Source organism: Labrus mixtus, chromosome 14 (genome assembly GCF_963584025.1).
Source record: "Labrus mixtus chromosome 14, fLabMix1.1, whole genome shotgun sequence".
Lineage (NCBI taxonomy): Eukaryota > Metazoa > Chordata > Actinopteri > Labriformes > Labridae > Labrus > Labrus mixtus.
The window spans coordinates 8,297,716-8,313,562 of record NC_083625.1 but is presented as its reverse complement, the minus strand read 5'-3'; the positions used below and the strand labels follow the sequence as shown (position 1 = coordinate 8,313,562).

Here is a 15,847-nt window from a genome sequence, read left to right as displayed (position 1 = left end):
TTCAAAATGTTTTGACTTTGTTTGAGGGATAAATCTTCTTTACTTTGGCTCTGGCGGAGCAGCGAAGTCAAGCACGAAAGTCTGCGACAATTTTCAAATATGTCATCAATCAACTTTTAACAAGACACTATGCCACTTTTTTACAATCTGCCAAGCTTTAACTCTCACAGGAAGCTTCTGCTTGTTATGTTTCGCTTCAATTTCCTGCTGCTGTTACTGGCTAAGTGAGTTTATTTCTACTCCATTTCCTTCCCTTCATTTTATGCATCCTATATCTTAGTGTGTGTCTTGTCCTTGGCACATTGTTCTCTCAGCTGCATCTTATAAAGCAGGATTTAATGAGGATCAGGATGGAGCCTAATCACAGTTTATAAGTGTTTAGGGATGTCTATGACAGAGGAAACTCTTTTTGTTTGTGTTGTGTATTGAACCTAAGAAAATATATATACACCCATCTGCCACTCGAATGCTTTTACTACTTTTCTTTGTCACTATTTTACCTCAATCTACAGCCTGAGTCTGAGTCATATCTCCTCCTTATCCTCTGTAGGTCTGTGAGAGCATTTCTCTCACTTCAAAAGCAGAGAGTACTCCCATTTTCTTTTTATGAGATTGCTCACTTCATTAAAAATTTGTGTATACTAATTCTAATGCTGAACACGTGATCCTAACTTGGGTGCTCGATATAATCAATGTGACAGGTACAGGCTGCAGTCAAATAGCTCCAAAAATGTGGAAAATAGTGGCTGAAAAAGTGAGTTCAGACGCTAGAAGAGAAGATGTTTCCAATGTATATCAGGCATCGTTTCACAAAGGAATTCCCGCAGGAATCTATAAACACACATGCTCTGAATATTTCACCTTCAAACACCCTCCAACAGGAGAATCAATATGAATGTGAGGGCTGATTTTCTATAACCACTAACACACTCTGCTTATAGGACAGGGTTGTGCTATCTAAGGAGGGCAGGATAGTGTTTCCAGTCCTCTGCTGGTGACAGAGGTCAAGCTGTATACTCACGTCTTTGAGGCAGCCCATGAAGTTGTTGCTGATTGGGGAGCCCGGCAGGTCGGCTGTGTTCTGGCTGCCCCCGATGTAGAAGAGATCATCTGAGCCGAGCATGGTGTAGTCCTCCTGGGTGTATCCGGTGGTGGTGAGGATCCCATCCACTAAGATTGTCACCTAGACGAGGAAATGGGGGGGGGGGGGGAAACATGACAAGAATGTGAGATATTTTCAGCCAAATAAAAAAAAAAACTGGCCATAATTATTTCACGCTTCATTGCTTGATTCTAGCTGTGCTTTTCTTGATGATAAATCTTGAAGGCTATTACAAGAAACAGCTTTGACTGGTTCACTAATCTCAGCTGATCCCTGTTGCTGATACATTAGCAAAATTGGAGTGGAATCAATATACCCATACAGTAAATATTCCTTCAGCTGATATTATAAAATGCATGCTGCAGGAAGCTCGACGAATATGAGATTAAAGATAGCAAGATTGCAAGCTACATTATTTTTTATATTGGCAGCAACAAAAAAACGATTATTCCCATATCAGTCTCATCAGCACACACAGACAAAGGAAATGACTGAATAGGGCTGTAGGGAAAAAAATTATATGCCAGTTGCCATGACAATAAGCCTACAGTTAAATTGTATTCCTGCTCAAATATATATTAGCTTCCACTTTGGGGAAGTGAATACAATTAGGATTTCTTTTTTGGGGTGTGGAAATGTTCCCTTCTCAGGAAATGCTTCAGTAAAAAGCTTATGGCTCGTTAGTAAACAGCACTGTGTGTTACAGTATAATTTGCATTTAAAGCTAGAACTGAGAAATAAAAGCTCCAACAAGGACATGCATGCACACGGCCATTCCCAACCACTTTATACATGCAGCACTTAAGTGGGAACGCTTTTCAAATATCAGACACAGTTTCATAAAGTACGTAAAAAAAAGAAGAGGACAGAGCTCTCTGATCAATTTGAATTCATTGAAGAAGTTGTGATATAACACTTTTTTTAAAAAAAAAAGGAGAATAATGGGATGATTTGTGATTGAAAAATGAAGATAACAAAAGTCAAAGCTGCATATATGGACACCAGTTTAAAGAATGATTACATTGCTGACAACACCAACTCATCCAGCAGACCTCGACCTTTCTGGAGGAGAGTCCCAAAGGGTCATGCAGAACTAATGGATCAATATCACCGTGTCAGGTTTCAGTACGCAAATAAAAAACAAATAGTTAAAAAAAAATGTGCGACCTATGGAGAAGCCATTTAAATTGTAAAAGCCAAAGTCTTTTAATCGTATCCTAAAGACTCACTTGTGTTTCCATTTGGTAAACACCGTGGTATGTCGAAAGCAAAAGGATAAGAGACAAAGGCTTGATCCGACACGGTGTGTTCAGGTGTCAGCTCTCTCAAACAAGCTCCTGCCGTATTATTCTCTGCTGCTGGCAGGTATTGATTTCTGTCCATCTACTGGTGAAGCCTTCAGTATCTTAAGCTTACACAGTGGACAATAGCGGGGCTTGACTGTGTGTTGATGATACTGCACATATAAAGAAACTTCTGGAAACCAAAGAGCTTTCATGTCTGGGATTTGATTAATGTTTCACTCCACAACGTCTACAGAAGCATGGCCAGTTTCTGATAATGGCTATTACATGGTATCCCAAGATAGTTACTTTTCTGGTGTTATGCGGGGTAAGGGATGATTGGGTTCAAAGGTAATTATTGAATTAGGCAAAAACATCATTAATTAAAGGCCCGATGCCGGCTTTAGATGTGCTAGAGCGCTCAAAGGATTTCTACACGCAGAGGGTAATGCAGAGCAGATTTACGGGAAACTACGTCTGTTCCTTACAGTGACATTTAAGTGCGGTGTTCAGGAGGATAAACAACAAATCATGTGCCCAGAAATAGTTGAGTGCATCATCAATAACAGTCAGAAAAAGAGAGCCCGAGCACTAGTCATTTAGCCCACAACAGAGTAAGAAAGGACAGATGGAGTGGGTGGTGGTAATAGGAGGAATTCCAGCCTGAAAAGCACCAGCGGATCTAATAAAATGTTTCCACCAGCACTCTCTTGGGAGTTACAGTTCTCCCTATCTACATGTCAGAGGGGTAACTTATCTGAGGGGAAAGCAATTTACACAGGGATCAAATGCTGGGCGGAAAGCAGGAGTGACGTCGTAAGCATTGGATTGCCGATCCTCTGTAAGTCAGGGTAAGTCAGGAAATAAATGTGGAGGAGGTTGCAACTTTATATACCGGTTAATGTGACCGGCTAGGAATATATAAGCCATGATGACAGAGTCAGAAACACAATGAGAGGAGACATAAAACCTTTGAATGCATTACATTAGTGCACCTATTATTGTAAAAAAAAAAAAAAAGACAAGTTAAGTTTATGGCTTAATTTAAAAAGCGATCGCTTTATTTCAACAGAATGTTTTGGCAGCTTTTCACGTTTAGAAGCCCAATTACCTCAAGTGTCAATAATGTGATAGAAAAGATCCACTGAGATTCTGTGGGACTCAGCGGTGTCACTTCTCTCCTGCACATTCTTTTGATGCTTGTCTGAGCTAAGGAAATAACAGCTCTGCTTGAATTAATACATTGTGCGAGTTTCAACATATTGATACTCTTCCAAATAAGTGCCAAGCACATTGGCAGACTGAAGCAATAAAGACAAAAGCACGTTGTTAGAAAACGTGTCATCACAGGGATTACATTTTCCATAAATATTCATTAGGCACAGATTTGACATTTAAACATTGACAAAATCACGTACATCTGATCATGATGTCATAGACTAAGTCACAACGTAATTTTGTATGAATCCGAGAGCAATAATCTGGTATGGATGTACTTTCTTATACTGTGATGGTGGCACAATTATTAGCGCTTTTCTCAATCCAACTACATACTACTTCCTCAGAATTAAGAGACACACATTTCATGTCTAGATGATTCTGTCAAAACTGTTTTTAAGAAATTTCAATTTTCAAATAAAACTAACTGTGAGGTTTCGCCAAATGTTTTTAAAAAATCATACCACAAACAAATACTTCCAGAAGTTGGAGTATCAATAAAAGGAAAATGTGACACATTTTGATGGAATCTAAACTATTAAATAGGAAATAATGTCCTTAAAAACATGCAGCTTAAAGCGAATAATAAGCATGTTGAGGCTCCGATCACTACATGCATGGAGAAAACCTTAACCCAATATTTTCTTTTTTCCCCCCACAAAACTGTGCTCTGCTTCAGTTTTTAAATTATATAGATCCCGTATTTGAAGCTGCAGAGTCAGCTATTTTTCTCAGAAGTAGGAGGCAGGGCGTGTGTCCAGACTTTTTGTACTGGGGTGGCCCATCTGTCGCACTGACTTATGCAGGGGTGGCCCGAAGAAGAACCATAGACTGTGTGCACACACATGAATGAAGAGCATTTATTTTCCCCTTCTCTTTGCACTAATCAAATCGACTTCTAAGTAACACAAGATAATGGCAATATATACATCTTCTAAGTTTAATTCTTCAAGGACTCAAACACACATGTCTGTCTAAAGTCACAATTTAAGTATTACAAAAAAACAACCATATCAAACAAGCAAACATCTGCACACTGAAAACTATGATCTGTGTGATGCAACCCAGCTTAAATAGTGGATTTCGACATAAATCCCACCTCTGGCAAGGCAAATAGCCAATCAGAGGAGGCACCTGCATGCCACCCCTAGCTACCCTTCTGGACATGCCCCTGCCTGAGTAGACAAAAAAACAGAGCTGAAACTGAAGAGTGGCAAAACAAAAACCCATTGCAGGTTTAAAGTTGCATGACAAGGCCCACTTCAAGATCTCAGCAGATCAACATTAGCATTCAGAGATGTATTTACCTTCTCAGTTTGTCACCTGACCAACATTAAACATGACTGTACCAACTATGACTTTACAACTCTCCACAGACCTGCAGGAATGGACAATTATCTACAGCCGCATTCACACTGCACATTTTCTTTGAAATGGAAATCAATAATTGGTGGGGCTTCAAGGTGCAGTAAAATGGGAGTAATTATAGAAATATTGCAGTCAAGAGTGCCAGCAGGGTAACATTTAATGTAACAGACACAACTTGGCAGTCTGTAAATTAGTTTGGGACTTCGTCTCTGAGCTATGTCCAGTGGACAAAATTAATGAATATGAAACCTGAGGGTCGTCTCGTCTGAGCACAGTACAGCAGGTACAGCAGTAAAAGTGCATTGGCCTTAGTCGTTATAAAATGTTCTTCTATTTCTTGCATGAGTGCTCAGATACTTTTTCAAAGCTGAATATGTGGGTTACTCCTAAAAAAAAAATGTTTAGACTTTGTTAAAGAGGAGTTTGTCAAAACCTGCCAGACAGTTGTGAAGAAAATGTTTTGGGTAGAAAAGAGACCAGACTGTAAGATCCATTAATATTATGGATAATGCTTTATGAGTTGAGGCTTTCTTTTATTGAGGTCAAAAAAAGACCTTCACAGAAATGTGATGAAAAAGTGCAAGTTGCCTGACTATAAAAGGACTCAAAACTCCCACCAACGCCATCCATTCCATGAAAAAGAGGGCAATGACCCGATACAGTATGCATGCAAGAGATGCAATATGTTTCAGAATGCAGAAAAGGGGAAATATAAGGAGTCCGGCAGAGCAGAAATATTACAGAATCAACAAAACCTGCATAGCAGTTGTTTACCGTGACTGTGGACTGCTGTATCTAAACCCTAATTGCGTCAGAGCAGTATTACTGGGACCCTAATTCATCAATTCATACACACCTGGCGGCGGTTACGTGTCACTTGAACATCATGCCACACGTAGTCGTTGAACTTCCCGCTGGCAGGCTCCACCAGGGCCTCGAACGCACCAGAGCCCAGGTTGATGACGAGCCACAGAGCTCCGTTCCTCAGCGACAGGTTGACGTAGTCGGCCGACCTCCCCGTGTGAAGAAGCAGGCCGTTCCTCTGCAGCGTACGGAAGGACAGTGTGATCTCATCCAAACTGCTCTGAATGGGAGTCAGGGACAGGTTGTAGCTGAAGAACTCATTGCCTTTGAAGGTGGCCATGGACTCTTCCTGCCCTGAGAAGGGAGGAGAGACACATATTAGATAGCTGTTTCAGTCGACATGCTTACATTTACTGTCTATTATATCATTAAACCAATATGCCACTGTCACTTGAATTATACATGTACACATTTGTAAAGCTACTGAGATTTGCTTAAATGTCACTGTACATTCTTACTGCATGCTGCCCATGGGAGATCACAATTCTGCATGTTTTTTCTCCAGTTAATGAAAAGTCATGCGATATCATAAACTATATTTCTCTTTTGTATAGAAATTCCTTATAAACACCAAAACCAACAACAAACTCATGTTTCTTCCTGTCATAACGAGGCTTACTATAGCTTCCACAGACCTCTATTAAAATACACCAGTGATTTGCAGTGCTATGCTGGGTTTAAAGGTCCTTCATTGAATCTAACACATACACTGTCCACGCTTGCAAACTGAATTTGCAACTAAAATAAAAAAGTCCCTAACAAATATTTGCGTTAACGTAGCTCAACCAAATTAAAGTCCCAAACTGTTGCAGTGTAAAAAAAAACTCTATTACTGTAAACGTTGTGACAAACATTTGTGCACAAAATACTAAACCCATGGCTGACATCACAGTTCGTTTAGCGTTAATGCTAAGGCAAGCATCCTACACAAAGTAAAGCTTTTGACTCTTGTTGCTAATGTTAGCAGCATGATAACTTACAAAAGTACAACCTGATATATAGATGAACTGATAAATACAGATATTGGAAAGATTGAAAGATACACGAAAAGAACGATAATAACATTGATTAACATAGAAACCTGACTCACATAAAAACAAACAAACAAATTGCAATATGAATTTGGGAAATCAACACAATTAAGTAACAAATTATACATACTAAGGCTATAATGATGACAGCAACAAACCCTCAACACCACAGAAGTCAAAGGGCACACAGCTTTGTTTTTAGTGTTGTTTTCTGATGCCAGTCTTGACTAAATAATAAACACACTGTTTACTATTTTGCTTTGAAATTCGGGGTCAAGACTTCTCAACATTAAGCCGTAGTACAGCATTGAACTGAAGGATTAATTTCGGCTGCTGTATAAGAAAGGTCTTGAACTGATGAATGGTCTGTTTGAAGTCAGTTCAGACACCTCTTCCTTTGCTTGTTTTGTAAGATTCAGCCCCCCGAAGCTACTGAGCAAGCTGTTTCCAGCTGAACGGATAAGCTGTCCCTTAAGCCCGTGTTTGCTTGTACAGTAACTGTCGGCTCCTGGACTCCAGGGCCAATTTAAGCCAGCAGGACCAGCAGTCCCCATTAGTCTCTATTGTCTGAGCGCCGTACTCGACTGCTGTGCAGACAGGATCTTGTTAGGCTGTTGTTGTTTAGCCTCAATGTGAAGTCCAGCATTTGACTGATGTAGTAGGTGAAGTGTTCACTTAGGTTGCAGGTGTAGTCAATACAGAACGTGTAGCTGTTGGGAAAAATAATTATGGGACAGAAAAAGGCTTTGTGGCCTAATTTGAAGGAACACGAGGGCTTATGTGTGCCATTAATAACCCTGCCAGCACAGCTAATCTAATATCTAACCTTAAAAGGGATTAGTCTATATACGTAAAGAAATGTCATTATATTCTGAGCACATCCAGTGCAATTATCTGTCTGTCATTACCAGCTTTCTGTAATGAAGATGTCACTAGCAGATGACCCTGAAGCCCTCATGAAGGCCTTTGAGGGATCAATGGAAGAGTGTGGGCGGCTGGAAAGGCAGCAGGCCGTATCGCTGCTAACGAGAGAGGTGTTTGCAGGCTTGCAAAAGGGCGTTACTGGCTGTGTCTTGTCTAAAACCAGAAGGACTTTGGCACTACCTTACCATCACTGCAGAAGCCGTTTAGCACTTGATGCATGGTGCAGCTAACTGGGGGCAAAGCCGCCGACCTCCTCCCTTGGCTGCAGCTTTAAGAATATATCGCCAAACGCCGGTATCATCATAAAAAGAAGACTCGGCAGAATATCAGAGCAGCAACAATCTCCACATGTCTCTCCTGCTTTTCTTTTCATCGACCCACATATCGCTGCCTTTCCTCCCCCTCCCCCTGTCTCTGTCTTGCTATACATCATCTAATCTTCTATCTCTTCTCACCCCATGGTTTGAATCCATTAAATGTCCCTCTATATTCAGGACACTAGAGAATCCTTGTAGCGTTGCCGCTTAAAAAAATAAAAAAGGACCTAAAACTTCCCCTTGACCAAGTAAGCTTTAAAATAGCTAATAGCAGCTGTGGTTGCGACTGTGCCATACATCCACATCTGTAAAGGCACCACCCATAGCCATGCATTTACTGCTAACTGTCACATCATGATCAATGGAATACTGTGGAGGAAGAGATCTGCCATCAGGTGGGATAACATCATCTGGGTGTGCTTCCTTGTGGCCCACCTGTTCCAATCTCTCTCTTAGAATTACATTTTGCTGCAGTGGCTGCACCAACATATGGATTGCTCATTAATTTTGAGCTTTATATGTGATTAATTTCAAAGTGGTCCAAAAGCCTGGGGCGCAGATGGCCCCTCGTCTCCTGCTTGAAGGCGGAGGAATAAGTTGTCGGATAAATCTAAGTCAGGCATTTACAGCATGTGCTTTGGGCAACAGTTTAACTTTGGTCTGGAGGCCTGGTCATGCATTAGCACTATGAGTTGTCCATAATCACACCTGTGCATGCATGGTCTTATTGAGACTGTGTCTGCTGTTTGTCTGAGTGTGTTCACACAGGCAAATGATTCTAGGACACAAGCGCATACGCAAGAAGCCACTTCCTAATTTTCCAAAGTGTGCTAAAAGCTTTTAATTCATTTATATTGTAACAGTGGGATTCTCCCTGGGGAGGGACAACAGTGGCGTAAAATATATTCTACGTTATTTGTGGTCAGATAAATTCTGATCAAATCAGACAGCTCTCGTGAGTTTCCCCTCAGGCCAAAGCTGGAACATTGTCAAACATTTGTCCCGTATTAAAATGCTGAATAAAACTTTGATGTCTCATGTATTTCCCATGAAATAACATGTACAGTACTTTGTTGCTCATTGTAGCCGAGAATTGCTTTGGGGCTTATTCATGTAAATCTTATTTCCCCAATCAATTAAGGGAATTCCCCTTTTTCATGGAGAAAATGGAGAAACATTTACATTTCATGATAGAGCAGATTATTGTCGGCCTTTAGGACACAATTGCTGTTAGACTTACTGAATATTTGATAAAGCAGCGTTATTATAATACAACAGACAATGGTAATCATTACAGAGGCTACATAGTTCAGCAGCTGGCAGAAAGTCGGAGCTTTAATTGAACATTATCTTTAAGCCTGGTAAAGACTGATTACTACATGACCAAGTTTGTCCCAAAGCAAGTAACCAAAGAATCCAGACCATAATCTATAATGTCACAGTCATGTAGAGCCTCCAGCAGCACCATTTATAGAGGCTGAAAAACTGCAGTTATCACATTATGAAGTGTTCACTTAAGCCTTTTCATCTACTGTAAATGACCTCAATATGAGTGTTATCAGTCCAACACCAGAAAATGTATGTGAGAACACCCAGGATACGGCCACACTCGGTTTTTCATTCTCACTAACTTATGTTCCAGAGGAGTGTGAAAAATATGAGTCAACGATTGTACACAAAGCTATTTCAGTTTGAATATGCAGGGTTTTTATAATGCTATCCTTTAGCGATTGTGTAAAGATATGTTTCAGCACTATTTGGTTGACAATAAAAAGGATGTATCAAGAATGCTTTCTTTGATCTTGTAAGACAGAGTCACTAATACAGGTGCTGTTACTCAGTCAAACAAAGAGGAAATATGTGTTTTCTAGAAATATCCCTATAATGTGTTCATTCTGTCAAAATTCAGCCAGGATACATTTCATCTCTAGATAATTATCTCAAGTTACATTTACTCAAAGAGACACATGAAAACAAGAGCAGTGTATTTTTGTTGTTTTTAATATATTGTCAGTGTGGGCCATCAAAGCAAAGTCTCTGTGTAGAGAAAACACTGATTACCATGGAGACAGGAGGGTGACTTTTATCTGGATCTCAGAAAACACAAAGCTGAAATACAGCAGACTCATGTAGGTCAGAACCACCCATAGAATTCAATAAAAAATGTTTTTTTTCCCTTTCTTTCTGTCAAATATAAATGTTTTGCCAAATATGAATTGAATAGATGTTTTTTCTCCCAAGGTTTACTCTACTTCTTATTAGATGCTTGATTATTCTTTTTGTTGGGTCTGGAAAAAAAAAAAAAAACAAGGAAAACACAGGAGCGTCCCTTTCTAACTCTAAACCCTTCTATGTAAAAACATGTCCTTCATGTAAAAATGACTCTGCCATCATTAGTCTGAAATCTTTTTTTTTTTTCTCAATCAGTGCCTAAATGAATATTCAACACATCAGCACTGCTGCAAAGTAGAAATCATTTGAAGTCAAGTTTATTGCAGCCCCACTGATCAGTGATCATAAACAACTCCATGATCACACATTTGAGGAATCAGTACCATCTTGTACCTATTTGTAAAATCTGTGTACAGCACTGAGATTAAAATGAATGTGAATTCCTGTTATAATATATTATGTTTTAGTATTCTTCTGCTTATTTTTACAGAAAAGGTGAAGGAACTTTTATGCAGACCTAAGAGACATCTTTGGCCTGAGGTCCAAATCTTTTTAAAATGTATTCATACCTACTCATTTCCTCTGAAAACACCATGAAACCATGAGCATAGATGCATTACCTTGGCGAAAAACTGCAGAGGTCAAAGATGAAGTTCCAGTAGCTCAGTCAGTGGTCAGGACAAGGGTTTGACGGACACAAATTGAGTGAGTAGTGAGCATAACATGACAGGAAGCAAAAAACGAATAGGCAAGTATGTGAGAAAAGAGGAGAGGAAATATTAGTGCAGCACAGTTAACTAAAATGAATTCAGGGGAAAGGGGGGAATGTTGTGATACGGTGGCTGGGAAGGAAAAGCAAACCAATAGACCCCATACCTTGGCGGTTTAACATCAGGTGCGCCAGACCTTGAGGGAAAGAACAGAAAAAAGGATACGAAAAACAGGAAGTTCATAAAGAGGTTCGGGAGAACAAAAGCATTGTCACAATGTTGGACTGCAGTTTGTGACAGACATCCTGGGGAAGGTACGGATGTCGAAGGTCGAACTCAAAGATAAAAAAGGGAATCAAACTGAAAACAGACAAACATCTCAAGGGAGGAGAGGGAAGGCAAGGAGAGAAAAAAACATCTGGATCGCTGCAACCCTTCAGTTGCTCACACAGATGCTTTTTTCTGAATGGAACACGTACTGTATGTTTACTTGATGCAGACAGTGTTGGAGATGTGTCTGATAACACAAATCCTGCTCTGCAGTGTAGACACTTTATGCTACATGTGGTTACATTAATGCTATAATCTCTCACAAGGCTCTGCTGGCTTACCCATTTGTCTCCACACACTGATATTTGCATGTAAGTGCTAACTGCGGATGAGCCTATTTAACATTCTACATGGCAGCATTTTATCAAAGGGCAGCAGTGACACCATTTCTCATCCGTTAAATCATAAGCAACCATCGATGTAATTCACAGAGGATTCAACAGCTAATGGAGCTCAGGTGGTTAAGAAGGCAGGACACTGATACAACGACATAGGAAACATCATGTAACAGGTCAGTCATTAATGGTCTGCATAGTCTAATATTTTAATTCCCACAGAAGCAAAAGAGAGAAAAAAAAACAACAACATAGCCCCGTAAAGTTGATGCAACACTGAACACACCCTGCACTGGCCAAAAAAATAAAGGGCTTAATGGTATAACACAGCCATTCCAACATTAAAGAAAGCCAAGGCCCAATTAGAAATCTAAAAATAATCTAGGTTCCACATGAACCAAAAATAAGTATTTCCAGAATGTTTTTATTGCATATACTAAAAACATCTTTGTGAAAGTGGGCCATCACCAAAGCAGTGGAAATTATTATCCCTCTTAATACACGTAAACAACAAAATAAGTACAAATAGAACAAAATCAAATCAAAATTTGTACTTATTAATTCTAAAAGACCCTTAAAGGCCTATGTGCAGTGCTTCAGAGGCCAACACTTAAACAATCACTGATGTAAAACTCAGTTGCACAGACAGCATGCTCCTCATATATTGCTCGATTGTGGATTGCAGTCTTAAAAAACTGAAACCACACTGCAGATAAGTCAATCGATATTGCTTGGCAGTTAAAGGTGATGGCTTCAAAAAAGTTAAGCGGTAACAACATGCAGCGACAAAAGGCAAATTTGATTGGTTGAACGTACACCACCAGCCTGGATCTCTAATCACTCTGCCGTGTGTTAAGCATAGTTGATGGAGAAACACAGAAAACAATCTCAAAAGGTCAGCCAGTGCTAACACCGTGCCAAAAAGAAGACCGGGGAGGACACAGCACGCACACATCTACTAAGCACATGAGCCTCCTCTGCTGCACCAGCCAACACAAACATCCCTCATCAGAGCATCAGCACTCCAAGACTCACACAGCGAGTCCCCTGCACACAGTCCCCACTCAGTCATTAGGTAAAAAAAAAAAAAAAAAAAAATATGAAGCGGCAGGTTGCTGGTGCACAAATCTCCTGCACACGTTCGACTGAACAAGGCTGTTCACGCTGCAGCTCTCGATGTGGAATGGACATGATTACCCCCGGGAGCGTCCTCGCCTGCCAACACGTAGGCTTTTGATACAGTGTGTCACCGCAGCAGCAGTGACTGAGCCTCTGCTCAGACAGGATTCAAGCACGGCCATGTGTACAGAGCAGACAAAGGGCTGCTGTGTGCACTCTCGCCATGGCTGTGCATTCCACATGACAAGCCAGATGTGTACACACTACGCTAACAGTGTTAGCTGCCCTTCCACTCGACACATCTCAGGTGATCTCATTCTCACCACATGCACAGCGGCCTGCCTGGACTTGAGCTCATCTTCCCCTTGTGTCTGTATCTTCAGCACCAGTGTTCTGCGATAAATGAGAAATCTACGGCGGCCCATGAGGGCAAAACGTGCTTCAACAACTGAAAACAAGTTCTTCAGAGGAAAAAAAAAAAAAGAAGCAAATTCAGGATATGCATTGTTTTCTGTTCTTTTATCTTTTAGGTCTGTGTTATTGCATTGTTAATGTATGTGCAGCATGTTTGCTGTTAATGCATATCTGGGGGATTTCTGCAGTTTTTTCTCTGTCCATTTTGCATCACATGTGAATTCTCGTTTTTTGTTTGGGTATACAAATTTTTAGAATCTAGATTTCTTCTGAATTTGCAGTTGACTTCTTCGAATGAATGTCTTTTGGGCCAGTGCAGCGCGTTTGTCCTTGCAGGCCACCATAGAAAGCACATCACTCAGCAGAACTATGACATGGCAGCGCCGACAAGGGGCTAAAAGGGAGCCTTGTTAATCATTAACAGTGACACAGACACACCCAGCAGCACCGGGCTGTGAGCCACCACCAGCAGAGACAGCATGCAGGAAGAATGTCTGGTTAAGTCTCTTTCCATTTCTTTGACTTTTGTCCCTGTGGGGAGGAGGAGGACGGCTAGATTTCGTATTATCCAACTAATAAGAAGGAGCAGTCACTGAGCCAGAGGCCATCTCTTCATCAAGTAGGGAAAGCCTGGTCTAACCCTTCACTTTGGTGGTTTCTGAGGAGATTTGACCCAAAAATAAAATCCCATGCTATGATAACTCCTCACACTTCTGATTTTAGTCGAGCACTGAGGCGAGAAAGTAGGGCCTGCATGCCTGACTAATGCATCCCGGACTAATGGAGACGGATGCTGGTGCTAAGGCGGGCAGCACTTAACCAGAGCCTGAGCTAACAGAGTCATCTTTGACTATGGAGGTGACAGTATGGAGTTTAAGTGGATGAGGTGTGTTGCTGCTGCCCTTTTATAGGTTTAGCCACCCAACCAATTCGCTCATCTTGCTGTGCAGAGCTAGAAATCCAAATCTCAGTGTGTGGAAACGAGATAAAACAAGACCTGCAGAAGGAAAGCCTGCGAGAGACAAAAAAACAAACACCCTTCCTACAAATCTACAAGATTTCTATTTGTAATTAAGATGCAACCTTAACCATGTAAGACAAGTTTCAGGGAAACCTTAAATTTATAAGCAGGTGACGGGAGCTCGTTTTATTAAAATTTTATCATATTGCTTTTAGGATCCAGTTGAGTCAGCCTCATTATATAACAATATTTCAGTATCTATTTTTGTAATAAATAAAAACATGCACTCAAAATGCCACAGTGTCAGTCATGGCTGTGGAGAAACTGTAAATTGGCAAATTTGCTTTGTGGATTTCATCTGAATGATTATTGGAACATGATCTCCTTTAGGGAATAAAGAACAGCTAATGTTTATAAGTCACGTGTTTGCTGTGCTTAATGTGTACATTACTCATCTTTATGTGCTGACCTTGAGCAAATCCATAATGATTCCACTTAGGCCGTGTGCTGCACTGATGACATCGACCCAATTAATGATTCAAGCACTGGTTTGACACCTGAATCATGGAGGTTTATTACAAATGATTGTATATTATTACTTAATTACTTTTGCCATAAAACAAAATATTGTAAATACGTATTGCTTCATAGGGGGAAGAACAATATGTATAAAAGTACACAATAACACTGTATTTCAACTTTAAACCTACTACACCCTTTTGTCGACCTTACTTAAACTGATTTTGACCTAAGAGAAACCTTTCTTTACCTCCTCTAATCTCCAAACGAAACATTCAGTTTAGTCAGTGGAAACCCTGAAAAATCATTTATAAACACTTCAGGGTAGAACATTTTTACAAAAATTAAACAGGAAAAAGATTTATGTCACTGAGACTTAATAAATACTAAATACTTTTTGTTTCTCTGCAATTTCTTCCAACAGTTTGAACTTTTGAAGGTACTTTTAAGTAAATACAGCAGGGAAGGCGAATGCAGATGTTGAAGGACCTCTCAGTCATCATTGTGACATTAATTAGCGAGCATCTAAGAAGAAAGAACCCTTTTATGAGGATTAGAATTTGACAAATTTGTTTTTTTTTTCCATGAAAAAGTGTAGTATTATGGAGCGTGTTGTAATGAGGGATTAGACCAAGGTCACTGCTGCTGAATAGATGCGAGCCCACCAGGACCAGCTGCGTCCTTTCTTTTGACACTTTCCGTGCATGCTTTGTCACCCCTTGTTGATCTTAATATGTCCTAACTGTGTGCTCTACACAAATCTGAAGAAAAATAAACAATGTCAGTGTGTCTGTGTGTCTGTGTGCTTGGCATGTCTGTGCTGTGAGTTTTCTTTTACGTCTGAGAGATTTCTCTGTGTTCTGCTTCTGCCTTGTGAGGTGACTGTCCTTATCTCCCATTCACAGACCTGATTTTTTTTTTTTTTTTGCTCACAAAACACCCGAGGATGCTGCACTCTTTGGGCATTAGAGCACTTCCCACCACGGCCTTTGTCCGCTCAGATCGAAGGGAGCCCACGTGCAGTGAACTGTAGAGGAACAACTGGGAAGACTCACCTGCTGTGAAAAAGCCTTAAAGCACTTCCTCACACGAATACAGATAATTCCTGCACCACTTAAAACCCACAGCCTCAACCAAATATAGCATATGGGTTACCATCTTTGCCATCTCTGGGGGAAGG

At 40.4% G+C, this 15,847-nt stretch overlaps 1 protein-coding gene across 5 annotated transcripts in view; it reads right to left on the bottom strand.

Moving 5' to 3' along the window:
* The window catches only part of nrxn2a (neurexin 2a), a 126,842-nt gene that overhangs the window by 78,964 nt on the left and 32,031 nt on the right, over positions 1 to 15,847 (bottom strand). For 4 of the 5 annotated variants that reach the window (XM_061054836.1, XM_061054839.1, XM_061054837.1 and 1 more), the window contains exons 4-5: positions 5,828 to 6,129; positions 1,022 to 1,183 (exon numbers count right to left, since the gene is read on the bottom strand). In XM_061054836.1, the coding sequence (XP_060910819.1) occupies positions 1,022 to 1,183; positions 5,828 to 6,129 (464 nt within the window). Of the gene's footprint in view, positions 1 to 1,021; positions 1,184 to 5,827; positions 6,130 to 10,899; positions 10,912 to 11,155; positions 11,186 to 15,847 lie in introns of all 5 variants that reach the window. The other variant, XM_061054841.1, reaches the window with a different exon arrangement.